The 26,900-nt window shown below is 32.1% G+C and overlaps 3 protein-coding genes and 2 non-coding genes across 10 annotated transcripts; 1 reads left to right on the top strand and 4 right to left on the bottom strand.

Annotated features, from left to right (window-relative positions):
- Window positions 1–229: 229 nt before the first annotated feature.
- LOC101492518 (uncharacterized) lies at window positions 230–3,268 on the bottom strand. 3 transcript variants are annotated; one of them, XM_027332575.2, is made up of 3 exons: window positions 3,033–3,268; window positions 2,531–2,647; window positions 230–2,293 (listed from the first exon to the last, which is right to left on the bottom strand). In XM_027332575.2, the coding sequence occupies exon 3, from the start codon at window positions 967–969 to the stop codon at window positions 436–438; it is 534 nt and encodes a 177-aa protein (XP_027188376.1). In that variant the 5' UTR covers window positions 970–2,293; window positions 2,531–2,647; window positions 3,033–3,268; the 3' UTR covers window positions 230–435. The 3 variants fall into 3 exon arrangements, with proteins under 3 accessions (XP_027188376.1, XP_004494668.1, XP_073222729.1); XM_004494611.4 differs by lacking the exon at window positions 2,531–2,647; XM_073366628.1 differs by lacking the exon at window positions 2,531–2,647 and having other exon boundaries at window positions 230–1,901.
- On the bottom strand, window positions 1,337–1,497 carry LOC113785885 (U1 spliceosomal RNA). The gene has a single exon (XR_003472068.1). It is a non-coding gene; the product is annotated as a U1 spliceosomal RNA (small nuclear RNA).
- LOC113785886 (U1 spliceosomal RNA) lies at window positions 3,093–3,253 on the bottom strand. Its single transcript, XR_003472069.1, has one exon. It is a non-coding gene; the product is annotated as a U1 spliceosomal RNA (small nuclear RNA).
- A 2,204-nt stretch (window positions 3,269–5,472) lies between the features above and the next one.
- On the bottom strand, window positions 5,473–8,481 carry LOC101492178 (uncharacterized). The gene is made up of 5 exons (XM_004494609.4): window positions 7,997–8,481; window positions 7,764–7,912; window positions 7,233–7,394; window positions 6,256–6,371; window positions 5,473–5,838 (listed from the first exon to the last, which is right to left on the bottom strand). Exons 1-5 carry the CDS (start codon window positions 8,199–8,201, stop codon window positions 5,820–5,822), a joined length of 651 nt encoding a protein of 216 aa, XP_004494666.1. The 5' UTR covers window positions 8,202–8,481; the 3' UTR covers window positions 5,473–5,819.
- Window positions 8,482–14,659: 6,178 nt separating this feature from the next.
- Window positions 14,660–26,538, top strand: LOC101491434 (uncharacterized). Of its 4 annotated transcripts, XM_004494608.4 has the most exons (19): window positions 14,663–14,824; window positions 15,731–15,837; window positions 16,809–16,967; window positions 17,383–17,448; window positions 17,571–17,660; window positions 17,827–18,132; window positions 18,331–18,428; window positions 19,815–19,850; window positions 19,934–20,054; window positions 20,187–20,423; window positions 20,885–20,980; window positions 21,104–21,169; window positions 21,320–21,358; window positions 21,487–21,621; window positions 22,060–22,424; window positions 23,518–23,611; window positions 23,835–24,032; window positions 25,424–25,546; window positions 26,024–26,538. In XM_004494608.4, the coding sequence occupies exons 2-18, from the start codon at window positions 15,739–15,741 to the stop codon at window positions 25,520–25,522; spliced, it is 2,304 nt and encodes a 767-aa protein (XP_004494665.1). In that variant the 5' UTR covers window positions 14,663–14,824; window positions 15,731–15,738; the 3' UTR covers window positions 25,523–25,546; window positions 26,024–26,538. The 4 variants fall into 4 exon arrangements, 2 of the variants coding, with proteins under 2 accessions (XP_004494665.1, XP_012569650.1); XR_012162342.1 differs by lacking the exons at window positions 23,835–24,032; window positions 25,424–25,546; window positions 26,024–26,538 and adding exons at window positions 22,756–22,872; window positions 22,958–23,193 and having other exon boundaries at window positions 14,660–14,824; XR_012162341.1 differs by lacking the exons at window positions 23,835–24,032; window positions 25,424–25,546; window positions 26,024–26,538 and adding an exon at window positions 22,756–23,193 and having other exon boundaries at window positions 14,660–14,824.
- Window positions 26,539–26,900: the final 362 nt, after the last annotated feature.

Genomic DNA, 26,900 nt, shown 5'->3' with positions numbered 1-26,900 from the left:
TTTTTTAATTTAGAAGGAATTTAATATATCATCAAAGAACTTGGATTGAATTCCTTACATTAAGATAGCAGTTGTGGAGACAATTAAAGTTAGAGATAAAATTTATTTCTATATATCCAGCTGTATCCACGACTATATGTACGGCTAGCATAAGAAATTCATATAACATCTCTTAATTGTATATCGAATAACAAAAGATGAAATAATTTGTCTAACAAAACAGATGAAATAGGAGCAAAAATTGTAGATTTTGACATTATTTTGACATTATTTAGAATCGAATTACAACACACTAAGCCCATTAAAGGTTTTAAAGTTCTTTGTAAAGGCATTCCAATGACAATTACGGCCACATCAGCCGTATTTTCTAGCATTTTTATGTGATATCAAAGATTCACAATAAGCAATTTAGAACTATATTAACTAGAAGCCTAACTAATGAATGAGAGGAATTTCATCCGTTGACAAAAAACTAAACACAACTAAATCCTTGATGATACCTTTAATATAAGTATACTTTCTAAGAACTCCCTCTCTAAGGAACCCAGCCTTTTCCAAAACTCTTATTGAACCCGTGTTGTCCACGTCAGCAAAAGCCTGCAACCTTAACAAATCAGGGAAATCAATGAACACTTGAGACAGAGCAATCTTAAGTGCTTTTGTAGCTATACCTTGTCCCCAATAATTAGCAGCAACAGCATAGCCTATGTCAGCTTTGCACCTATCATCACCTGACCAAGGATACACAGAAACAAAACCGATTGAACGGTCGTTTAGACAGATAGAACGGCGCCAAGGGTGAGGTATGCAGACATCTCTAATGAAGGATTGAGCTTCTTCCCTCGAACCGCATGTCTTCCATCGGATGTTTTTTATGACTTCATCGTCCCCGGCCCATAACAAGAAATCGTCAACGTCGCTTAGCTTGAACGGTCGGAGACATATCGCAGACAGATCCACCTTTGACATCTTTAGTCAAATGCTACTTATTGTTCTTGTTACCTACTACCACCTTACAATATATTCATTTCAAACAAAACAATTTTGTATCGTTAATGATTCGAACGACCACAAAAGATAACCAACCAATTTCAATTCATTTTTTTTAAAATTAACAGCTGACCGAGGCTCCAAGTGCGGTGTTATTAAATTGATATGGTCCCTTTTAAATAATAAAAAGGGTATATGGTAATCGCTCAAAAACATTGGGCCTGAAATCAGTTGGATTTAAATAATTCAACCACAAATAGCGGTAATCGGTCTCATCATTCGGCCTAAAATCAGTTGGATTTAAATATTTCAACCAAATTGAGCTTCAAAATTTGGACTGCAGATGAAGGGGGCCGCGCGAACGCAGGCCCCCACAGCAACAAATTATGATGTAGGCTCCACCACTTGGGTAGACCTTAGGTTGGCACCCCTCCTGAGTGCAATGGAGGTCACCACCCTAGGCCATGGGCCTTATTGATCACCCATTGACCCCATCCAGGTAAGTATGTAATCCAGGGTCAGACACTTTGATTTTATATCTCATCTTACTCATTGTTTTGTCTATATTGTAGATGTGGGACTTAAATCTACATGGGTGCTGCTAAAATTCTTTCTAATAAATATACTAGCTAGATGTCCATTTGTAATGGCTTAGACATCATTTTGACTATGAAACACCGGACACCATTTGCAGCATACTTTGTTGTCCAAAGGGAAATCATGAATCTAAAATCTAAACTGGGACGGATTCAATCTGCGACTATACATTCACATAAACAAACATTCGGCACTTCCACTCGGATCCAAATACGGCAGCTCTGAAGACCTTTTTAACTGATTATATGCTTTCCAAAGCTAAGAGCAAATAGCAAAAATCTGAAATTGTGGATGTGTACAACAGAGTTTGTATTCTGTTTGAGATAAAATCAACTTAGTTAATTTTTAAACTTAAAACAATAGGCAGAGAAAAAAAAAATCACAATTTCAGATTTCTCTCAAGACAAGAAAAATTTTCGTGGTACATGATTTCACATTAATTGAACCATTATTAAGCAAACTGGTAGCTAACCACGATAACATGTATATAATTAAGCATGAAACACAAAATTTGCTGAGTTATCTATATGCTTTAGAGTATTAGCAAACTTCCATGTGCATTGAACAAAAGCAACGATTGTCCGATTCCCTGCTACCTCAGATATTGGCACAACATCTTCAATCTCCTTCAAACCATCTCTGATGAGCTTTACTTTAAATGAACACATATTAGTATCACTATCAAGATTTTTTATCTTAGTTGTTCCTACAACACATGAGAAGTTAAAGAAATGTTATAGGAGGCAAATTCTAAAAGGAATTGATAGTTGATGTCATTTGAAGTCTCAACGACACAAGTTACAATTTTAATGTCATTTAATCAAGAATGAAGAGGTAGTTATTTTCTAAAAAGACACATTCTAGCACTCCTAATGTGACAAATTGTTTGTAAACGATATTTCATTCAAATTAAACACACAAGTAAGCTCCACAGATACTTAACTTGTTGAGGTCGCAAAATGCAAAATCAATCACCAGGGAAGGCACTATGTCGGCTCCATGATGAAGAATCCACGCGAGAGGAAGTTGTGAAGATGTTGGAGATGAACAATGAACAAGGCTAATTGTAACGTGAATATCATTAAATACAATGGATTGACTCAATACCAGAAAACCGTTTACAGGTAAGAGTTGCTTAGTCATTTCAAGAAGAATCACGAAGGTTACCAAAAAGCATCAATTAGTCACGAAGTTAAGGAGATAGCTTGTTCATATTCAAACCCAAAGTTTCCGATTAAAACAAGTAAAACTATATAGCCCACAAAGAAAAGGTTAGAAACAAACCACTGAATATTTATTTGAGTTTTAGAGTGATCACCACAAAATGTTGACAAACTAATAACAGAGTTATATTCAAAATTTGAGATTTCGAGATGGTAAAACAAAACCCCATTAGAGCAAATTGGCGAAAATAAACAGAATGAGTTAAATACAATATCGATTACCCAACGAAGAATGAGTTTGAAGCGTTCCACAGATCTACGAACAAGAATTGAAGTTGATTGAGAGGGGCCGCGCGAACGCAGGCCCCCACAGCAACAAATTATGATGTAGGCTCCACCACTTGGGTAGACCTTAGAATGACACCCCTCCTAAGTGCAATGGAGGTCACCATCCTAGGCCATGGGCCTTCATGATCACCCATAGACCCCATCCAGGTAAGTATGTTTCAATGTTGCCACTCCCTCTTTATTTATAGCTCTCTATTAAATTATGCTCATACAGGTAACCGATGTGGGACTCTGATATTGCGAAGTGGTCTTTATCAACAACAAAAAGGCATTACACTGGGCATGCTTGATAATATTTTGCAAACTTAAAAGGCAACGCTCCATACTGCTTCAGTGCTTTGGCTGATCTAATCCATTTTTTCTTCTCTCTTACACATTCTCAAGACTTCTCTTTTACATTTTCCATCAAATATTACACAACAATAACTATGCAAATGAACTGAATTATCATTAAATAGTGGTTGATAGATTCAACAGCTAGTCTTTTGTCACTTGGTAAGAAACAAAGAATAGAATACACTACTCCTTCAAGAGGCTTACATATATGCTATTTCTTTATTGTTGCTTATGTTTGATGTTGATATGCTTGAAGTGTTCCATGACCTGTTTTCCAATTTGTTAGTGAATTGTTGCTTGTTGATTCTTAGCAAATATTCAAATGTTAGTGCATGTGACCCTATTATTTAAATTCAAAGTTTCATTATGATTAATGAAGAACATTTAAATAAGAGAAGACAACATCCTCATAAATTGATGAGACATTTCTTGTAGTTGTAGATTATTCCATCCTTCTCAATATTTTAGGTAAATTTTCATCAAATGTTTTCCACATGTTGTAGCAATTATTGTCATTTGATCTCAAAAGCAAAGTTGTCGTTATTTAGAGGTGTTATAAAATATCCTAGATTTGTGTATCAATATAGTCAATTGAGTTTATTACTAATATCATTCATTGTAGTTATCAAACAATACTAGTTATCATTTCAAAAATTTGTTATTTGTATGGGATCTAGTAAGTTTTATTTAGTTTTTTGGGTTACAGTCGTGCGCGCTCAGAGTAGTTCAATCGAAATTTTTGAATGATACTAAGTGCACATGCTTTGTCTATGATATTTGGTCAGTGAACTTTGTGCAAAATAGATTATACAATTGACTGTATACGAACAACACAAGTTTAATTTTCAACGTATACCATACTATATTATTTTTGTTTTATATTTTCTATATCATACTTGCCGTGGAAGGGATTGTTTACCTTTGTCTGAACATTCATATGAGGATTCTATAAACGACTCAATCTTGGTGATATTTTTTTTGTTGTCAAAATCTTAGTCATACCCTTTATGAGAAATATTTCACAGAGTGACTGGATGACATTAACCAAACTTTGCAATTTTGATCACGTGTAAGACGTGGATATAACAAAAACAAGTGTAATTTTTTACCGGGTTCCCAATTATTAATGATGATAGTTATATTTTATATGTTGGAGAAAGTTATACCAGAGTTTAAACCCAACCAATCGAAACATCAAGATGTCAATTTAAACAATTACTAAATGGTTGGCCTAGAGGATCTCTTTATAGAAGAAGCATTAGCGCTTGTTCCAACTGAAAAATTAATGACCATTGCATATAATAGTTGTTCATGCAAAACTTTCGAGGATTCACTAATGTTATGAATCAAGAGCTAGACCTCAGGGATACATTGATAAGTCTTTTCGGCGATGTGTCGTGATCAAGACTTGAGTGTTTATGGTGTAAGTCTTAATGAATGAGATACAGTTGACTCTCTTTCTCCTCTTTATATAGGGCTTAAATTAGGGTTTCTCAAGTCTGCTTACTCGGTCTTTTCCCGATATTCTCGACCATCAACTACTAAGTTTATTTGCTCCTCACTCTGGCAGACACGATCTATCCTTGATCCTTTGGTTTCTCGGGCCACAATGTCTTGTATTCGGCCTCGGCCCACTACTCTGTAGGCCCAAACCCTAATAATAATATACCGGTCCAGTAGCAAATATCTATTTCTAATGAAGTTCCGATTGTGTCAAACAATTTTGAGCTAATAGTTGGATGTTCAATTTTAGCGTTTCTGTCGCTGAACCATATTCGGCAGAAGCTTAACTATGGTTTGATAAAAGAAAAAAAAAGTGCCTAAACATCTTATCTATAAGTGAGATCAATAGTGTATCAAATATATCATAAACCTGATGATATTTGCACACAAAATCCAGAATTATAAAGATGTATTCAATTGTTGATTTAAAATAGTAAACCAATTAGTTGAAACTGAAATATGTTAATTATCAAAACAAGATGACACAATGGATCAATGAAAGATGAAAGTGAGAGGACAGAGAATCAAAATCAAATTCTGCTTCAACCCTTCTGTTTTATTCTCTTGCCTGTCATTAAGGTGGAAGTAAGGGAAAGAATAGAACAAACTACCTACTCTTCAACTGAACAAAAATAAATATTCTATTTAGTTCTGCCTAAATTCACCTCAAAATTTGTAAAGATTAACAGACTCAAGCAACAATTAGCAAAATATCTCATCCTAACATCAGCCTACTGTGAACATGTCTGCAGTCTAGAGCATTGGACGGCTTGATCTGAACCAAATAAAATAGAGTACAAGTGTAGATCCATTCAGCAATATGCGGGACACCTCTAACAAATAAGGCTTCCTTGCAGTTAAATACTTAGTCTCTGAATTCGTTCAATCCTTTCCACAGCACCTTCATAAATAATATTCAGAAGCATAAGCTGATATATTTTAAAACCTTTTCATAAAGAACTCTGGTATATTGAAATTCAAAACAATTGGGGGACACCAAATCCAGTTTTTGAAAATATACAAAATGAGTAAAAGGTGGCAAACTAATCTAATATTTATCAAAATAATAGAAAAGTGATAGATTATAGGTGACAAAGCACTAATGTATTCTGTAAACCTGTTAGCTTAGCCATGTAAAGATGTACCATTAAGTTTAACTACTGTGTAAATATATATGAGAACACCCAAGAACTTTAGCAGGCAAATAGAGACATAACTTTTTTATGAACAAGGAACTGCTATAAAACATAAAAATAGAGTCAGGAATCAGTTTGTTCTCTAAATATTTCATTTTTTTAACAGAAAGAGAAAAACCAACCTTTTATATCTCTTCTTTGAACCACATGGACAGAATGCATTCCGGCTAACTTGTCCACTTTGAGCCAAATTAGACCTTGCAAGATCCAATGGATTTGTACCGACCAGCTTTTGGAGCTAAAGAACAAGAAATACAAGTATAGATGGTTACACATAAATTCAAATACCCCTACAAGAAATGCATTTGCAAAATTATTTAACAAAACAAAGTGATGTTCTTATCTTGCTGTATATGCATATACTCACATATCTTAATTAGCAAAGAAATTGATTATTGACTTAGTTTGCATTAGGTTATTTACATAGACATCCAAATCATGTAAACAATTAAAGGAATTATGAATGAAATATCAATACCAAATTACCAACAATATTAAGACAAGAAAATACAAAACAGACACATCAATGTGGTATTATTTATTTATTTTCATCTAGGGCATGATGTCACACAATATATTTCTAGTAACATGAATCAACATCAAGGATGCAGTTTCTGATGGCTCTTAACAGAAGAACAGTATGCATGTGTTTGAGAATTGCAATGATCACGTTGTGACTGTGCGACACAATCATGATACGCGGTGACATAATGATTTGACCACTATCACTGTAATTCCAGATATGCTAAATAGTATATTGAACGATTCAAGGCTAACATGAGCAACTAATATTGAGCAGTCCAGCATACATTAAATGTCTTTGGCTCTATAATAATTCTAAAACCAGTTTGGGAAACCACCGATTCATCATTATTCATTAATTATCACGGAAAATAAATCATGGAACTGCACCCAAGGCTTAGCACCTAGCTAGTCATAGTGTCATACAGAGTCACAGACCCAAATTGTTCTACTTATACAAAAGTACAAATGTTAAGTTAAAATGTCCAACCAAGACCTATTTTCAAGTATATAACAAATATAAAATATGGTGAAGGCGTTGAAGAAATTGAAAGTATTAATTAAAGAGGAAGATTACTTCAGCAACGCTTTTTGGCATGGGTTTTCCTTCTTGGTTTAACTTTAGAATCTTCTTGTGTGCTTCTTTAGCCCAAGTAAACTTTGCAAGTGCATTCTCCACATCAGCAATTGTGCAATTACAATGTTTTGCCGCTTCTTGTTTTTGACTGGTCTTGAGGTTCTGAAGATAACAGAATCACCGCAAAGATAAATAAACAAAACCCTACTGCAGGAAATAATTTAAACAGACTTGTGAAACTGTTTATCTATTGGCATAAATACTTATGACATGTGTATAAACTATTTAGAGTTTATTTTCATAAACTCCATGATAGTTTATTAAAACATTTTATAGTTTGCGTGAGAATAATTTGACTTTATTTTATCTTTTGTTATAGAAATAAGTTATATATGAGCACTTAAGCGCTTATGCTATAGCAGTTTGATTAAACTATTTATCCAAATAGGGCCAGGCCAATTACATTACAGTTCAATCTAATGGTGCATTATGATGGAGAATTCAAACTTGACAGGAAGAAGAAATAGGTACCTCTCCAGTGGGATCCAAAGCCCCGAGAAATCGAATAATGGCTTCGTATTTCTGGAATGCAGTAGCAAAAGTAACTTCACTGCTTCGTCCAACCATATACTCCTTAAACGCCCCAATTTTTCTTGCTTTGTTCATTTCATCAGCAAAATCTGTAAGCGAAATAAAAAGATAAATGAAAACCTAGAAATGAAGAAAACAGAGAAGAATAAATTGAAATGAGAAAAGGAACTGACTGAGTAAGGTGAACGAGTCGGAGGTGAATTGATATATGCCTGGTTGTTGTTGTCCTGATTCGGTATTTTGGCCTGTGAAGACATTTTTGATCTTGTCCATCCATGAACTCTGAAGCTGCACCGTAGTGAAAATTGATCGGTACTGGTAATCTTGGTTTTTGTTTAACCAACGGTGACAATTCCTTGCGATGCGAAGTGTAGCCATCGAATTTTTCAATTCGCCTCTTTTTTCTTCTTCTCTCCAAATGCAAACACCGTGTAACTCACACTTGTTCCTGAAAGACTGGCGAGTGACAACTCAGGTCATAACGAACGAGACTCAAACTAAAATTGCCCTCAAAATCCAAACATTGACGTCGGGGTAAAACGACGCCGTTTGGATGTGCCAAATAGCGTCCACAGGCTACAGCATTCACTTGGGGCTGGGAAATTACGGTCACCTTCCCTAAATTCTATGTCACCCACGGCCCCTCTATTTTGTTGTAACCGACAAACATTAAACAATTCCAAATAAATGTAGTAAAGTCTGCTGATTTAAATAAAAAGTTATAAAATTTAATAAATGTATCATGACTTTAGGGGGAGGTTAGCATGCATTCTTAACATGATTTCACCTCTCTAATTCATATGATTCAGATTTTAATTAGATATTTATCGTGTGAAATTTAGCTTTTTAGTTTGATTGAGTTAGTAAAAAAAATTGAAGAAAAAATAAATTACTTAAATCTTTAAAAAAAGTTAAAAAAATAAAATTTTTAATTTAATTTAATAGATCAACTCGCAATATCTTGTGATTACCTTATTTTTTAGTGGGTTAAATGAGATATACCAACTTAAATAAACATATTCAAATTTTCAATTTAATTTATTTAAAATAAAAGATAAAATGAGTCGGACTCACACATTTGACCGATTTTACTTTTTCAAAAAATATGTCCCACCTACATTGTTATTTTTAAGAAACTTAAATAAAACACTTATTCACATTTGATATTTTTCTAAGTTACTTTCACATTTTCACCCTCTTTGTTCTCTATATACATGTATCACTCTACCATTTTGGCTCAGATATCTTTAATTTAGTCTCAACTTCTAAAAAAAAATATTAATTAAACATTATAGGACTCGTGGGAAAAAAAAAAGAATCTTAATATATTAATTTCGTACAATTAAACAACTTACATAATTGCAAAATATGTTTTGTTATTTTAAATTACTTTTTCATAAATAAATAAAAAATTAAAAATCTTTGATAAAAATAATTTCGTTGAAAAAACAAGTTCTTCAAAAATAAGAGGCAAAAATAATTATGTATTAAGTTTACGAAAAACAATAAATAAACACAATAACTTATAGGTTGAATACCATATGTGGTCCTTTAATTTAATTTCAGTCAACGTTTTAGTCTTTTATATTTTTTTATTTTTCTAATTTGGTCATTTATTTTAGTTTTAAGTGACAATTTGATCTTTTGTGTTTTAAAATATCAATAATATTATCCTTTTTTTTACAAAAATTCATCAAAAATTTCAAACAAAACCCATAAATTTAATTATCATCTTCAATATAATGCAAAATTCATCAAATTCATAACTTAAATTTTTAAATAAATTCATATTTCATTCTTTATTTGATGAACTTGATATTATTGAAGATGAAAATATGAGTTTATTTGAATATTTGAGTTAAGCATTTGATGAAATTTATATTATATTGAAGATGATTATTAATTTTATGGATTTTGTTTGAAAAATTTGATGAATTTTTGTAAACAAGAGATAACAATGTTGATATTTTAAAACATAAAATATAAAATTGTCACTTAAAATTAAAATAAATTATCAGAAGGAAAAAATATAAAATACTATAATATTAAATAAAATTAAGTTAAGGGAGTGTATGTGCTATTTAACCTAATCTATACTAATAAATCAACTCGATAGTTACATTAGTTTTTTTATCTTCCAGTAACAAACATTAATTGTTTAAATTCTATATACAAACACGTGATTATTTATTGGTAATCACTCAACTTATAATTCATGACTTTTTAACAAGAATACAACTTTGCATTTGTTAAAAAACTTGTCTTCACTTAATAGACAAATTAATGTTTTTCTTCGCCAAGATGTTTAGATTATTGATTGTTATCAAACACTCATAAACCTATACGAAACTTCTTTCAACATAATATTTTTTTTATGTGATTGTTGGTGTTGATGCTTCAAAATTTAAAGGGTAGTTATAGCCTATCTCATGCATTATACTCTCAGACACAATGCTTATTTTTATCATTGATTTTGTCCTCATTCTAGTAGCAAAGTTGTGTTTCCTACATATTTAAATATTTAAGAAACATATTGTATGATGTTTATTTTTCGAACATGATCCCTTTTGATATTTTGAATATTTAATCTTTTTATAAGCACATATAGGTGATTGAGTGATTTTAATTGTTTTTGTCTTATCTGACGTTGATTCCTCGTAACGATGTAAATAGAGTGTAGTATAACGACTCAAATCGTTTTTTAGGAATGTTCGATTGTCCCCACAAATCACAAACCATTTTAGTGTATTTTGTTTTCATTCACATACATTGTGTGAAACTATGGAGTTCTTGTGACAAAAGCTATACAAAAGAAATTTCATCTTGATGGTATAAGCAACACCAATAATTTATTTAATAAGTCATCTTTCTACCGTACAGTGTCATACATGTATGGTATTAGGATTCTTCTCGTTTTGATGTGAACTTTATTCATTCATATGTCTTTTTGCTTTGAACCTTTGAAACATGTCACGAGTCGCTCGTTGAACATGCCTTGTGCATTGACAATCACTCCATATTTTCGTTTGTCTCATATGTCACTTGTCCACCAACTTTCAAGGCACGTCGTCTACCCCACAAATTTATTCAATATGTTTTATCCTCACTCATATATTTTTTTGTAAAACATTTCAAAAGGTCACCCATCTGAATTGGTGCTTCAAATCAAAGACATTTAACTACAAATGTTTTATGTTACGAACTAAAATAAAAAAATGCATCTTATTGATATGAATAGTATCAAATAATTTTTATAACTCATCATTCAATTATATAGTCTTATACATGTACGGTCTCGCGATCCCTTTCATTCAGATGACAAACTCATTTATTCATGCATCACTTATACTTAACAATTATGATTTTTTCAAATTTAAATTTAAATCAACAACATTATTTTAAAAACCTTCTCAGCAATACAACATTATATGAATATTTATATTAAAATTCAGATAAATTAAAATAAACAGTTTTTCCCATTAAAAAAATGACAAATAATTATTATAAAATTATTCAAAAATAAGTAGTCATAAAATAAAAAAATAAAAATATATATTATACAAAAAAAATACAGTAACACACACACATACATACATATATATATATATATATATATATATATATATATATATATTTACATAGAGACCAAAATAATATTTATTTTTTAGTGGGTTAAATGAGATATACCAACTTAAATAAACATATTCAAATTTTCAATTTAATTTATTTAAAATAAAAGATAAAATGAGTCGGACTCACACATTTGACCGATTTTACTTTTTCAAAAAATATGTCCCACCTACATTGTTATTTTTAAGAAACTTAAATAAAACACTTATTCACATTTGATATTTTTCTAAGTTACTTTCACATTTTCACCCTCTTTGTTCTCTATATACATGTATCACTCTACCATTTTGGCTCAGATATCTTTAATTTAGTCTCAACTTCTAAAAAAAAATATTAATTAAACATTATAGGACTCGTGGGAAAAAAAAAAGAATCTTAATATATTAATTTCGTACAATTAAACAACTTACATAATTGCAAAATATGTTTTGTTATTTTAAATTACTTTTTCATAAATAAATAAAAAATTAAAAATCTTTGATAAAAATAATTTCGTTGAAAAAACAAGTTCTTCAAAAATAAGAGGCAAAAATAATTATGTATTAAGTTTACGAAAAACAATAAATAAACACAATAACTTATAGGTTGAATACCATATGTGGTCCTTTAATTTAATTTCAGTCAACGTTTTAGTCTTTTATATTTTTTTATTTTTCTAATTTGGTCATTTATTTTAGTTTTAAGTGACAATTTGATCTTTTGTGTTTTAAAATATCAATAATATTATCCTTTTTTTTACAAAAATTCATCAAAAATTTCAAACAAAACCCATAAATTTAATTATCATCTTCAATATAATGCAAAATTCATCAAATTCATAACTTAAATTTTTAAATAAATTCATATTTCATTCTTTATTTGATGAACTTGATATTATTGAAGATGAAAATATGAGTTTATTTGAATATTTGAGTTAAGCATTTGATGAAATTTATATTATATTGAAGATGATTATTAATTTTATGGATTTTGTTTGAAAAATTTGATGAATTTTTGTAAACAAGAGATAACAATGTTGATATTTTAAAACATAAAATATAAAATTGTCACTTAAAATTAAAATAAATTATCAGAAGGAAAAAATATAAAATACTATAATATTAAATAAAATTAAGTTAAGGGAGTGTATGTGCTATTTAACCTAATCTATACTAATAAATCAACTCGATAGTTACATTAGTTTTTTTATCTTCCAGTAACAAACATTAATTGTTTAAATTCTATATACAAACACGTGATTATTTATTGGTAATCACTCAACTTATAATTCATGACTTTTTAACAAGAATACAACTTTGCATTTGTTAAAAAACTTGTCTTCACTTAATAGACAAATTAATGTTTTTCTTCGCCAAGATGTTTAGATTATTGATTGTTATCAAACACTCATAAACCTATACGAAACTTCTTTCAACATAATATTTTTTTTATGTGATTGTTGGTGTTGATGCTTCAAAATTTAAAGGGTAGTTATAGCCTATCTCATGCATTATACTCTCAGACACAATGCTTATTTTTATCATTGATTTTGTCCTCATTCTAGTAGCAAAGTTGTGTTTCCTACATATTTAAATATTTAAGAAACATATTGTATGATGTTTATTTTTCGAACATGATCCCTTTTGATATTTTGAATATTTAATCTTTTTATAAGCACATATAGGTGATTGAGTGATTTTAATTGTTTTTGTCTTATCTGACGTTGATTCCTCGTAACGATGTAAATAGAGTGTAGTATAACGACTCAAATCGTTTTTTAGGAATGTTCGATTGTCCCCACAAATCACAAACCATTTTAGTGTATTTTGTTTTCATTCACATACATTGTGTGAAACTATGGAGTTCTTGTGACAAAAGCTATACAAAAGAAATTTCATCTTGATGGTATAAGCAACACCAATAATTTATTTAATAAGTCATCTTTCTACCGTACAGTGTCATACATGTATGGTATTAGGATTCTTCTCGTTTTGATGTGAACTTTATTCATTCATATGTCTTTTTGCTTTGAACCTTTGAAACATGTCACGAGTCGCTCGTTGAACATGCCTTGTGCATTGACAATCACTCCATATTTTCGTTTGTCTCATATGTCACTTGTCCACCAACTTTCAAGGCACGTCGTCTACCCCACAAATTTATTCAATATGTTTTATCCTCACTCATATATTTTTTTGTAAAACATTTCAAAAGGTCACCCATCTGAATTGGTGCTTCAAATCAAAGACATTTAACTACAAATGTTTTATGTTACGAACTAAAATAAAAAAATGCATCTTATTGATATGAATAGTATCAAATAATTTTTATAACTCATCATTCAATTATATAGTCTTATACATGTACGGTCTCGCGATCCCTTTCATTCAGATGACAAACTCATTTATTCCTTTCCACTTTCTCCAACTCATCATTCTTCAATACCACCTCATCTTCAAACAACTCATGAATCTCATCACTTTTCACTTGGAACATTAGTCAATGACACCATGGAAAACCCTTTCCAAAATCATGGTAATTCTAAATACATAACATACTAACAACTATCATTTCATTATCTAAATAGAACTACATGCTTTTAAGCTGATGCACGCACACACACACACACATACATATATATATATATATATATATATATATATATATATATATATTTACATAGAGACCAAAATAATATGATTTCAATTATTCTAAAAAAAAATGAGCATTTAATTATTTTTGATGTCGGAAAGAAGGAAATAAAGATTTGTTTATTAGGTAAAATAGAGTTAGTATTGAAAGATTGATAAATTATTTGACTTATATTTATTAGACTACGATCTATTATGAACTAATTTTAAAAAATATTTAAAATTTTAGCGATTACATGTGTTGTTTATTACATGTGTTGTTTATTAAGCATAGACATTAATAATTATTTTTATTTTTATAATTAAAATAATAATTAAAATAATACTGTTTTGATAAAAAAATAAAGATAAAATTTAAATATATTTCTTTAAACATTTTTTCGTATAATTCTTAACTTAAAAAATAATAATTTTATTACATTTATAATTTTTTCGAAATTTATAAGCACAAGATATATATTAAGAACTATAAAGTTAAAATAAATAAAGAAATATTAATATATTTCTCCATATAGTTTCACATTCATCGCAAAGACAATCTTATCCTTAAAGTTAAAATGCACTAATCGGGTCAAACCTGAAAGGATCTACCGGAATAAATTTTGACGCACCTCGTATTTACACCCTGTTCGATACCCTCTCCTCCTTCCTCTCTCTCTCTCTCTCTCTGAAAGTTGAAACTCAAGCTTCGGAACGAACCTACCACAAAACTAAACTGCTTTAATTTCATCTCTGATCACGGTTAGTTTATTTCCTTTTTCTTCCACTCTTTCATCTTCTACTTCTCCTACTTGATTTCGATTATTCACTGCTTTCGATTCTACAGAACAATCTACTCAAAATTTATTGTAACTAATTATCAATTGCTCTTATGTCAGAGCCAGTTGCAATTTGCTTAATCTTCTGATTAAACCAGTTAATTTGTGTGAAGAGTTTTATTTGTTTATGTTTTCTGACTCTTTTTTTACCTTATGCGCGCGCGCGCGCGTGTGTATTTAGGGTATTCATTCAATTTCTTCATCAAGTTCAGTATGCTATGTCTTCTAGGTTTATGTTCGATGACTGATTGTGTAACTTTGGCTTTTGGTTTGATTTTCATGGAGGTCTCAATGAATTTGATATGAAATTGTGATTTGACTGGTAATTCAAAGAGTGTGGAAGTATTGAGTTTCCGCGATTGTATTGTTGAGAAAGAGTTAGTTGATCAAGAAATTGGAATTGTGTATTTTAGTTCTGCTGCTACTACTATATGGGAGTAACTTGATAGATTGAGAATAGTTTAGAGGCTATTTATTATCTTTCTACAGTTTAGGGATTAAAAATAGGAGAGCGTGTGATAGTTTAGGGATAATATGAGGGTACTAGGGTTTATTCCATTTATGTATATGGAATCTCTGGAAGTAGATGTGTTATGTCTTCAGCTGTGCCCTTGAGAAAGCTCTATTGAACCGTGTACCTCCTCTTTAAGTAGATAGTCATATTTCATAATTTCATAAACTATGACTATATCATTTGATTTTTTTTTCTCCAAATATTATTTTTGGTACTGTTGGAAATGCTCCTAAGTAGAATTCTTTAATTGGAATTACTTTCTTCAATTTATTCCTGGGAATACTATTTATCCTATGTGATTTATCAATGTTTTAGTCTCTGCAATGCACCGCGTGGGTAGTACTGGTAACGCAAACAATTCAACTCGCCCTCGAAAGGAGAAGAGATTAACATATGTGTTGAACGATTCTGATGACACAAAGGTGATCTCATTATTTCTTTATTTTATTTGATCTAGGAAAACAAACAAGTTTGATTCTTGCTTCTTGTAGTTGCATCTTTATCCCCACTAAAATTGTCTGTGGTATTATACGCACCTCTATAACTGTTAACTATTTGAGACTGATTTGGCAGTTCATAATAAACACATGCAAATTTTACTTAGTTGGATGAAAATATAATTAAAATTTTGTGTGAACCCCCAATTTCCCCGCAATATTTTTTGAAGCTAAAATTTGCTTCATGAGAGATTATTGTCGTCAAGTTAGTCCTCAATTTGGTTCAAGTAAACTGTATCTGGACTATTTTAATGTTAAAACCAAAATTTTTAAAACCATATTGATGTAATAATTTTTCAAGGATTAAATTGAATTTCTAAACAAAATTACGAGGTTAAAATGGAGGTCTACTCTAAATTTTAATACCACCTACTCGATTCATTTGTAAGTGTCCTTTAAGGTAAGGTGCAGATTAAGAAATACAATTAATATATTTGTATTGAAATTATTGTTTAATTTTCCAATTTTCCCTTTATCTTTTTAATATTTTATCTCTTGACAACTTTTGCTCTTATTAGTTAATTAAGTGAAGATAAGGGTATAATTCACAAAATAGTTTTTTTATTATCTATAAAGAGGACAGTTATGCAGGGCCAGGGAGTATTTTCTCTCTTTTAATATTGAACGGACTCTTTGGTGCTTTGCATATTTCTCCTTTATATTTAAACATTTACCCAATACTTCATCTTATAAATAATCAAAGCTTCATTTTTGGTTCATATGGTATTTAACTTCTTTCAGGTAGGTACTTAGCATTTTGCTTGTAGAGGTGTCAAGTCATGTCAGATATTCTATTTTTGCACGAACATTGGTTGTTTTGGTTGAAACTCTTTCAATTTTGATAGTTTTCTTAGTTTTGCCGTCTATTATATTTGAAAATTGGTTGTTTTCTACAGCACTGTGCAGGCATAAATAGTCTGGCCCTACTCACGTCTGCAATATCTGATGGGTCTGATTATCTCTTTACCGGAAGCCGTGATGGAAGGCTAAAACGATGGGCACTAGCTGAGGATGTGGCAACATGCTCTGCTACCTTTGAATCTCACGTGGACTGGGTAATCCTATTTTTTTTATTCATTTTTCTTCCCTTCCATTTGTTTGGTGAAATTTATTTTGGTAATTTAGCAATATTTCTATACTACAATTACTTGATAAAGCTACATCTGCAGTGATCCCCCCTTCCCCCACCCATAGTTTTTGGCCTTCTCATATTTTGTTGGACCATTGTGTTAGATTGTTAATAATGCATTTTTTTTTATAAAATATCTCTAATGTCTAATCTCAACTTTTAATCAGCCTTTGACTTTCACATTTTTTATTAGCATTTGATTTGGATGTGTTACAGTAATAGGAAATGGAAATGTTGATTCCTTTATACTTGCAAAACATGAAAATAATGCAATTTATAATATGTGGTGCATAGCAGTATAGGTTGCAGTTGAATATATAAATGTTATTCTATTCTTGCAGGTTAACGATGCTGTTCTTGTCGGTGATAGCACACTCGTTTCTTGTTCTTCAGATACAACCCTTAAGGTTTGTTAATTGCTGGCTGTTAGTTGCTCTGATCAATCCTTACCCTTCTACAGTATTACCAACACTAATATAATTATTTACTCCTTTTATTTTTTAACTGGGTTGCCGTACTTTTGTGCTAGACATGGAATGCTTTGTCCACCGGAACTTGTCTTAGGACACACCGCCAACACACTGATTATGTTACTTGCCTTGCAGCAGCTGGAAAAAATGTAATGTACTTCAAATTTCCTGCGCTTATTATTACGTGCATAAAAAATGTTGACTTTCTTGTTTTATAATGTTCCACATTGAATCTAATAGATACTTTGGTTCAATTAAAAGTTTGTATCATTGTCAAATCCGTTTTGTGATCCTTTAATAGTGTCTGCATTTTAGAGCAATATTGTTGCCTCTGGTGGCCTTGGTGGGGAGGTTTTTATGTGGGATATTGAAGCTGCGCTTGCTCCAGTCTCTAAGAGCAGTGATGCTATGGTTGATGAATCTTCAAATGGTATACATGGGTCTGCCAACTCACTACCTTTGACAAACTTGCGTAATATCAGCTCAAGTAACAGTATATCCTTGCACACTACTCAAACTCAAGGGTACATTCCAATTGCTGCCAAAGGCCATAAGGAGTCTGTTTATGCATTGGCCATGAACGAAGGTGGAACAATTCTTGTCTCTGGTGGCACAGAAAAGGTACAAACAATATGGCATACACGCTGACTTGTTGAGGTTTTTTACCTGGGAATGTTAGATGAGGTTTTGTTTGAAGTGCAGTTGCTTAAATTTCACTAGCTAGATTGTGGGAAGTATCTCCGATCTAAAAGCATGCTTTGTTAGTTCTTTTATTTTTATTTTTTATTTTTTATTTTTTGTTTTTTTGGGGTTCTCTAGGTTGTACGTGTCTGGGACACAAGATCAGGATCAAAGATTCTAAAGCTTAAAGGTCATACAGATAACATTAGGGCTCTACTTCTGGATCCAAATGGCAGGTTTGAGAAAGAATATTTAAATTTAGTTGCAAATTTTCTGTTGACATTTATATTTTGAAGTTTGTAATCTGTTTTTCCTTATATTTATGTATATTTTCTTTATTATCATAAACTTTCCTCGTTTCTTTTTTTCAATCTTTCTATTTTGCAAATTACATGCCTTCCTACAACAATATACACGATCAACTTATAATACTTTTCTTAGAATTTAGCTCAAGTGATTAGGATTGCCCAAGCCTTGTGAAGACTACTTCGGCCATATCTCTAGCTGATGTGGCATCTCAACACACTCTTGCTCGCCCAAGAATGAACATCTGGAGCATGAAAAAATCTGGCTAATCCCTATTTTGTGACTTGTGAATAGTGGCGTGAGAGTGTGCAATTACGGAGTGAAATCAAAGTCTGCTTTGATGCGAAGTACTGGTGTGGAGCTTTTTTTAGCTGCGGCATGGCTGTAAATTGCACTGGAAGTGTTCTGTGACCGCTACAGAGACATCCTTCTTCCACGGATGCACTCCGTCAGAAATAGGAAGGATGTAGGGATGAGAGAATAAGGATACAGATGAGAGAAGAAGGGGGGAAAATGAAGATAGAAATGTGTCTGCTGGACTATGCAGGAGCACAAAAAACCCTTGAGAACTTGGGTTAACTGATAATAATAATGTCATAATGGGCTTGGCCTAACACCACTAAAAAGTATTAAAAGTGTAATACACCCTTTTTCCACAAAAATATGGTGTGTGTGTGTGTGGGTAGTGTATACACACACACACACACACACACAATTATTTAAATACCTGTTTAAAATATATAATAGTTGCACAAATTAAAAATAAATAGGATTTTTATATACAGTAGTAATATTTATTAGATATAAAAAAAAAAGATTAGAAAAGCAGTCACCTCACAATCCATAATTAATAACATATTAGCCAATAACTACACCCTTCATACCCAAGACTTGACATCTAGAACGTGGACAAATATAGGTGATCCAATAACAAATTTAGGATAAACTATTATACCATCTTAAATTTGTGCTACACCTAATTCAATCCCAAAATCCAGCTGAAGAGGCGACTCGGCGAGGATATTAACGAAGCCTTTTAAGAACCACCTTGGCCATATGTATAGTTGATGTGGGATTTCAACAACTTTTGTCGATCTGGAATCTCAACAACCTTCATTGACTGTCATAGTGGAGTGTTATTTGACTGTCAGTACAATGAATGAAATGCCATTCCGTTAAAAAAAAATGATGAATGAAATGCTGTTGGATTTTCTTTGCCATGCCTCTTTTCATTGGATAATTTTGTTAGTTAAAGAATTACGTTGTACTTTTTCCTAACAAGTTAACTCAATACTTTTAGCATTTTGTTATTGCAGGTATTGTTTATCAGGATCTTCAGACTCTATGATAAGGTAATTTATGCTTATAGTGTTAGAAGAATTTCTTTTTGTTTTATTGTGTGGTTGACTAATAATCTTTCCATCTTTCCTTGTAGGCTTTGGGATATAGGTCAGCAGAGATGTGTTCATTCTTATGCAGTTCATACAGATTCTGTTTGGGCACTTGCCAGCACCCCGACATTTAGTCATGTTTATAGTGGTGGCAGAGACTTTTCAGTGAGTGCAACTTCAATGAAAATAACATCAATTTTTTATTTATCAATATGAGTGGAATTTCTTTGACATCTCCTTGTTCTGTTTAATTTGTGAAGCTTGTCTTTCTAATGCCAAATTCTTTTATGCCTTAAGTTATACTTGACAGACTTGCAAACTAGAGAGAGTAGTTTGCTTTGCACTGGCGAGCACCCCATTCTTCAATTGGCTTTGCACAATGATAACATATGGGTTGCATCAACAGATTCTTCAGTTCATAGATGGCCTGCTGAAGGGTGCAACCCTCAAAAGATTTTCCAAAGAGGCAATTCGTTTTTAGCTGGAAACTTGTCCTTTTCAAGAGCAAGGGTGTCCCTAGAAGGATCTATCCCTGTATGTTACATTTCTGAAAAAGTCACCGTATAATTTTCTATTATTTTATTTTCAAAGTGCTGTGTTACTCTGCGAACTACTTATACCAGTTGCTTACATAAATGAAGTATGATATCAAGTACTCTTATAGCATCAATTAAAGATACAAAATAAGTAAAACATTTATTACCCTGAAAATGAGAAAAACATTCAATACATACTTTTTAAAATAATTAAAAACATGTAATATAGTGTATCAAATTATTTTTAACCCGTACTCCTAGGGCATTCATTTGAGAAAGACCCTAAGTAAATTTATAGATGAAGCATGTGTCTAGATATCCCATATTATTGCTTCCTATTTGTGACGGAGTTTGTCTTCAAAACAAGCTTTTGTTGAAAATAAATTTTCTTTTGGTTCTTTATGTTCTGGAGAACTAATAATTGTCATATTTGTTTTTTAAATTATTAATTTTTTATAGGTTCCTATATATAAAGAACCCACCTTATCTATCATGGGCACCCCTGGAATAGTGCAACATGAAGTTTTGAATAATAAAAGGCATGTGCTGACAAAGGTAATCATGGTATTCTGTTTTCATGTTATTACACCATACTTGCTAACATTGTAATTGATTCTTCTGCAAAGTTGTTAACCTTTATCGATAATCTGTTGAACTGGTAATTGGCACTTGGTATAGGATACATCTGATTCAGTGAAGCTGTGGGAGATTACCAGAGGTGTTGTGGTTGAAGATTATGGAAAGGTGACTGCTGGTTGTTTTTCATTTGATAACTTGCATTGCATATTTGCTAGGAAAGGAACTTGGATTTATTGAATAATGCTTGCGAATTTCAATCATATCCAGCTCATTTATTGCCTCGTAATATCTCATGCTTTACCTGTGGACTATTAGGTTTCATTTAAGGAGAAAAAGGAAGAGCTATTTGAGATGGTACGCTTAGTGATTTACAGCACGATTTTTATTTTTGGTTATACTTTGTAATTGTTATGAAAATATTATGAATTGTAATAGTTTGTTAGCCCTGGCTAGTGTTTATTTTTCTTTCTGTACTGCTTCAGGTAAACATTCCTGCATGGTTCACAGTGGATACCAGGCTTGGAAGTTTGTCAGTCCATTTGGACACTCCCCAATGCTTTTCTGCAGAGATGTATTCAGTAGATCTAAACATTGTCGGCAAGCCTGAAGATGACAAGGTACTTGCTCCATTGTCATAAGCAATTTAGCTGCCCTTATCTTAAATTCCTTATTAATTATATTGATTTTGCTCCTATTTTTTGTATGCCGTAAGAATCAATATCAACTTTATGCAACTATTTGCTTGTTACTGTCAGCTATAATAATTGATTTCAAGTTTTATACAATTGGTAACGCCATTTGTCTCCTCATAATCATAGTTGGTATTCTTGCTCAATCTGAAACAATTCCTATGATCCTATCATGGTACTAGTATCAGGACGTGGAAGTGTTTAAATGTCATATTTATGTTGAACCGACATTGGCATTGGCTAAGTTATTTTATGTGTTTCTATAGTTTCAAGAAAAATGGATTCATGCATACAAAATGATTTTATGTAAATGTTTTCAGTAGTTTACCATCAACAATCCAAATCAATGCTTATTAATCTGCACAGGTTAATTTGGGTCGAGAAACCCTGAAAGGACTCTTGGCTCATTGGTTGAGAAAACGAAAGCAAAGAGTGGGGTCTCCAGCTCCAGCTCTAGCTAATGGAGAATTATCTGGAAAGGATGTTGCTACTAGAAGTCTTGTCCATTCGAGAGCTGAGGTTGATGTAAGTTCTGAGAATGATGCTATGGTTCATCCTCCCTTTGAATTCTCAGCTGTTTCCCCTCCTTCAATTGTTACTGAGGGCTCTCATGGAGGTCCGTGGAGGAAAAAAATTACTGATTTAGATGGAACAGAGGATGAGAAAGACTTTCCCTGGTGGTGTCTAGATTGCGTTTTGAATAATCGGTTACCTACCAGAGAAAATACTAAGTAACTTTTCCTTCCTCATTCTCTTCATTTTTTCCTTCCCTTATTGTTGCATTGAGACATAATTGAAAGGAAGAAACTGTGATCATGAAAATTTGCATTTCTTGTTATTGTAACTAACTTGATGATTTAAAATTGCTGTTGCCCTTGTGAATGAGAACGTGACTCTAGAGAGCTAAATGGAAATACTTTACACTTGCATTTAGAAAAAATGATGGTGCATAACACAACGTCTATAACTGACATCATTTTCTACACGCGTAAGAAGTCTTGGGAATCTATCTTTTGTCAATTGTATCTGTTGTTTGGTCTATCTATGTGTTGATTATTACAGGCAGCATCTTTGAACCTCTGTAGTCAGTAGCGGCCGTTGCGGCTGCAATCGTGCCGGAGCGTCGCGTCGGAATAGCAGAGAAAATGATGCGCGATCTTCTGGAAAAAACACGCAACAGTAATTGCAATACAGATTGTCTAAAATACCCTCCTCTTTTAATCCGTTTAGGGTTTTTCTAATACTTTGTTTTGTCTTTTTGCAGTTAATATTTTATTATAAAAAATTTATTATATAAAAGGCTGACCTCTTCTCTTGAGCACATGCCCTGTTTTCATGAGAACAGAGATTTTTTTTAAGGAAGAAGAGAACATTTATGATGAAAAAAAAAGGATCACGAACTGAAACGGTGGTCTTCTTCAGTTCCTTTCTCCACCGACCACTTGTCTTCATTCCCGAACTCTGTTTCTGTTTCAGCCATTCCCTTTCCCCTCTGTTATGGTATAAATTGCTTCTAGTGTTACCGTAGACTTCGATGTAGCGGCCATACCACTACCCACTATAGTGTTTTGAGGGTTGCTGCTACGCTACACTGTCTGCTACTGACTACATAGCTTTGAACATTTTGTTGTACTTTTGATGCTTTTGCCATGAAAATATTGAATTTATTTCCTTACTTTTGAAGATATAAACAACAAATGGAACATTGTCTATGAATTCATTGTCCGAGTCTGATGGAATTTATTTTAGCATGACTATCATTGGTCTTTGATCAGTTATATATTGCTCTTTCTGATATAGATCATTTTGTTACGACCTCTACAGATGCAGTTTCTATTTACATCCATGTGAAGGCTCTCCAGTCCAAATCCTGACACAAGGGAAGCTAAGTGCTCCACGTATATTAAGAATTCACAAAGTAAGTTTTCATATTTATATTAATTAACAATTGGGAAATAATAATTTTGTTAAAAATCTTTGCATGCGTTGTTGACTTTGGTCATGCCTACCCAAAAGGATGAACTTCTTTTACGTCTTCAATTTGTGCTTTGTGGACTTCAGAAGCATATTTTTCCTAGGTGACCATGCATTTCTGAATGATTATCTATTCATATTGGCGATCCCTTTTTTTGTTGGTTTAGGTTATTAACTATGTGGTAGAAAAGATGGTGCTCGATAAACCTTTGGATAACTTACACGCTGATGGTAATTTTACCCCTGGACTTGCTGGGTCACAATCACAACTTCAAGCAGTCGGGGATGGATCTTTCCGATCTGGATCTGGATTCAAACCTTGGCAAAAGCTTAGACCTTCCATTGAAATATTATGCAACAATCAGGCAAGTTATATGTCCTCTTAAACAGAGTCACAATAACATGCATATAAATAATACTGTTCTTTAGATGCTGAGAGTGAGTGAGTTTGTGCTTTATTTTTCTATTTTTGGCTTACTTTTCAATTCATGCATATGCCTTCTAATCTAGAATCTTTCCAGTTTATGCATATGCTATTTTTGGTTTCCCATTGTGGTGTTTTGTGTAAGTCATAAAATACATCATATTATCATGTATCTTTAGAATTGCACTTCATTTTGCATTATAGTTTGATTTACAAAGCTACACTTTTGACTGACTTATAGAATCACGATGCAGCAGTAGCTTTAAATATAGTTTTAAGTATTCTTGGTTTGACTATCCCTTAAATTAGCTCAACATACCTTTTACCAATGATTTCAAATGTTTTGTTGGAAACCTTTATTTCACTTCAAGCAACAATAAAGCTTCATTTAGTAGAAGCATTGTAGTCATGTGATAGTTTATCTTCACCGTCACAAGTCTTCATACTTAAAATCTTCATCTACTCTACTGGTTTGGCCTTAGTTTTGAAATTCATGTATTATATGCTCCTTACTGAAGCACCATTACAGTTATACTGAAGTCTTAAAATGGATTATAGTTAGAGCTGTCAATTTCACAAGCTCACTAATTATTGGGCCTAGTCCACATATTTGAGGGGACAAAAATTTCATAGTTATTAAGGCCCCAAGAAAGGAAGCCCCCAAAGTTAAAAAGCCTCTAATTTTTTTTTTGGCTAAGTGGGGCCTATGAGCCCACTTTTTTAAAAATAAATTTCGACAAATTTGTTTTCGTTAAAAAATGATTTACAATTTTATTTTACTTTTTTCTCGAAATTCTTTTGACTCGAAAAAAAAAAAGCGATTTTTTTTAGAAAAAAATGTTTTAGATTTCTTTCGATATTTTTCCAAGAAAAATAAATTTCGAAAACTTTTCAAAAAAATGGGCCTAATGAGCCCATGAGTCCCCCTCACTTGAGCTAAAAAAAAATAATGAAATAATGGACTGAGGCTTTTAAAAAATTATTTCAATAGGGGGCCTAATATTATGGGCTTAACAGGGTTTTTTAATGGGTATTTTGGATTTTGGGGCTTAATCGAAGGCTCTAATTGTAGTGATTGTATTTGATCTGTAGTTTTAACTGTTCTCATGTGCTATAATCTTTATTTTTAATGAAGTTTTTGAACTTACATCTCATGATTGGTTGAACAATGACATCATGTTTTTTAAGAACAGAAACATTGTTTGACCCACATTGACTGGAAGTTGTTTTTATTTGATTTGCAATAGTATTTGGTTTAAAATGATATACTTTCTAAGTTTCTATCATTGAACTGAAGTAATGTAGATTTAGCTGACTGTTGATCATTTCCAGGTGTTATCTCCTGACATGAGCTTAGCCACGGTGCGAGCTTATATATGGAAGAAATCAGATGACCTGGTCCTAAATTACAGAGTGGTTCAAGGCAAGTGACCTCAAATTGGATATGCATCAAAGGTTGGTAATCCTGAGCTTTGTGTGGCTTTTATCAGCTACAAATACAATGTGATACTAATGATTAAATGGCTTCATTCCCTTTTTTTCGTAAACATAATTTACTGCCATCTGGAAAGGGGAACTATATTTTATGGATCACATTTCTTTTCCTTATTATTGATGTAAATGTTACAAACGTAATCTTAGGTGAAGAAACCTAATCTTTGTTAATAGTTTGTTCTCTATCAAATAGGACAGAATTACCTGTGTTCAAATGGTCATTATTGGTAACTTCTAGATTTCTGGAACTATTTTGTAACCATTTCATCTCCCTTTTTACACTATACTATAAGTTTTATTTATAAAAAAATAAAGGTGAGAGTTTTTGTTTAATTGAATCTCCATGCTGATATACCATTCTACTTGGGTGTGAAATATATACTTGATTTGTGTTGTTTCAGCAAGAGATGCAGACTTTATTGTGATTAATACTCGCAGGTTTTCTTGTCAATGTCTAAAAATACCTTTGAGCACCTGTTCTTCTTTGGTGGCCTGCATTGATGGGTGGCATTATAAGAATGTTGTAAATTCTGAGCTCTCATTCGTCACCAAATTTAGTAGCATTCTCCTTACCTGCTTGGATAGTTTTTCTTTAGTGGAGAGCTGTTACTATAAATTTTGAATTATATCTAGTTGGAGTGCGTATTTTTGCTGGACATGATGGAGTCATAGGTGGTCTGCAACTCTGCATCTGGCACAAAGGTTATTAATCGGGTCTGTTCAGAATTATGGCGATCATGCTGGCATATTTGGGTGTTTCTCAGGAATCAGGCGGTTAATTGAGATGATAACGAAAAACATTGTAAATTTGAATTGTTCATTGAGTAATCTAACCATATAAATTATGATCTACAAGTGTATGTTCGCACTCCTGTCATTTTAAAATATTTGTTAATTGTTAATAGCTAGTAATATTATTCTGAAAAGCTCAAATCAACCCATTTTGATATCTAGTGTTTCTTCTCAGCCAGCCCTGCTTTCGTTCCTTTCCCGTGTTCTTCTCCCTGCTTGTGTATGTATAATTGAATAGTGTTTTGGAACTCCAAGTTTCAATTGAACGTGTGGTGGAAAATCCCTTCTAATATGAGATACTAACATAGTTCACTATGTAATTCCTAAAATGAGGCAATGTTAAAAAGGCATTAAGCATTAGTTGAAGCTATGGCTGTCCTTTGCATTATTTACTTTTTAGTTTATGTCTTGACTTGTTCTCAAAATGTGGCAATAGCAAATCATAAAGTTTTCTTTTCTGGTATTCTGTAAGTTGAGCCCATAAATGTGGATATAGAAATTGGATAATTCACAGTTAATTAAA

Source organism: Cicer arietinum, chromosome 3, assembly GCF_000331145.2.
Source record: "Cicer arietinum cultivar CDC Frontier isolate Library 1 chromosome 3, Cicar.CDCFrontier_v2.0, whole genome shotgun sequence".
NCBI lineage: Eukaryota > Viridiplantae > Streptophyta > Magnoliopsida > Fabales > Fabaceae > Cicer > Cicer arietinum.
This window is presented reverse-complemented; position numbering and strand designations above follow the sequence as displayed.

Coding starts and splice junctions, on each gene's coding strand:
- LOC101491434 (XM_004494608.4), top strand. CDS start 15,739: ATGCACCGCGTGGGTAGTACTGGTAACGCAAACAATTCAACTCGCCCT. Junction 17,449..17,570: donor CTTCAGATACAACCCTTAAG/GTTTGTTAATTG, acceptor CTTTTGTGCTAG/ACATGGAATGCTTTGTCCAC. Junction 18,429..19,814: donor CTTCTGGATCCAAATGGCAG/GTTTGAGAAAGA, acceptor TTGTTATTGCAG/GTATTGTTTATCAGGATCTT.
- LOC101492518 (XM_027332575.2), bottom strand. CDS start 969: ATGTCAAAGGTGGATCTGTCTGCGATATGTCTCCGACCGTTCAAGCTA.
- LOC101492178 (XM_004494609.4), bottom strand. CDS start 8,201: ATGGCTACACTTCGCATCGCAAGGAATTGTCACCGTTGGTTAAACAAA. Junction 7,395..7,763: donor CTTTGGATCCCACTGGAGAG/GTACCTATTTCT, acceptor TGTTATCTTCAG/AACCTCAAGACCAGTCAAAA. Junction 6,372..7,232: donor TGCCAAAAAGCGTTGCTGAA/GTAATCTTCCTC, acceptor CTTGTTCTTTAG/CTCCAAAAGCTGGTCGGTAC.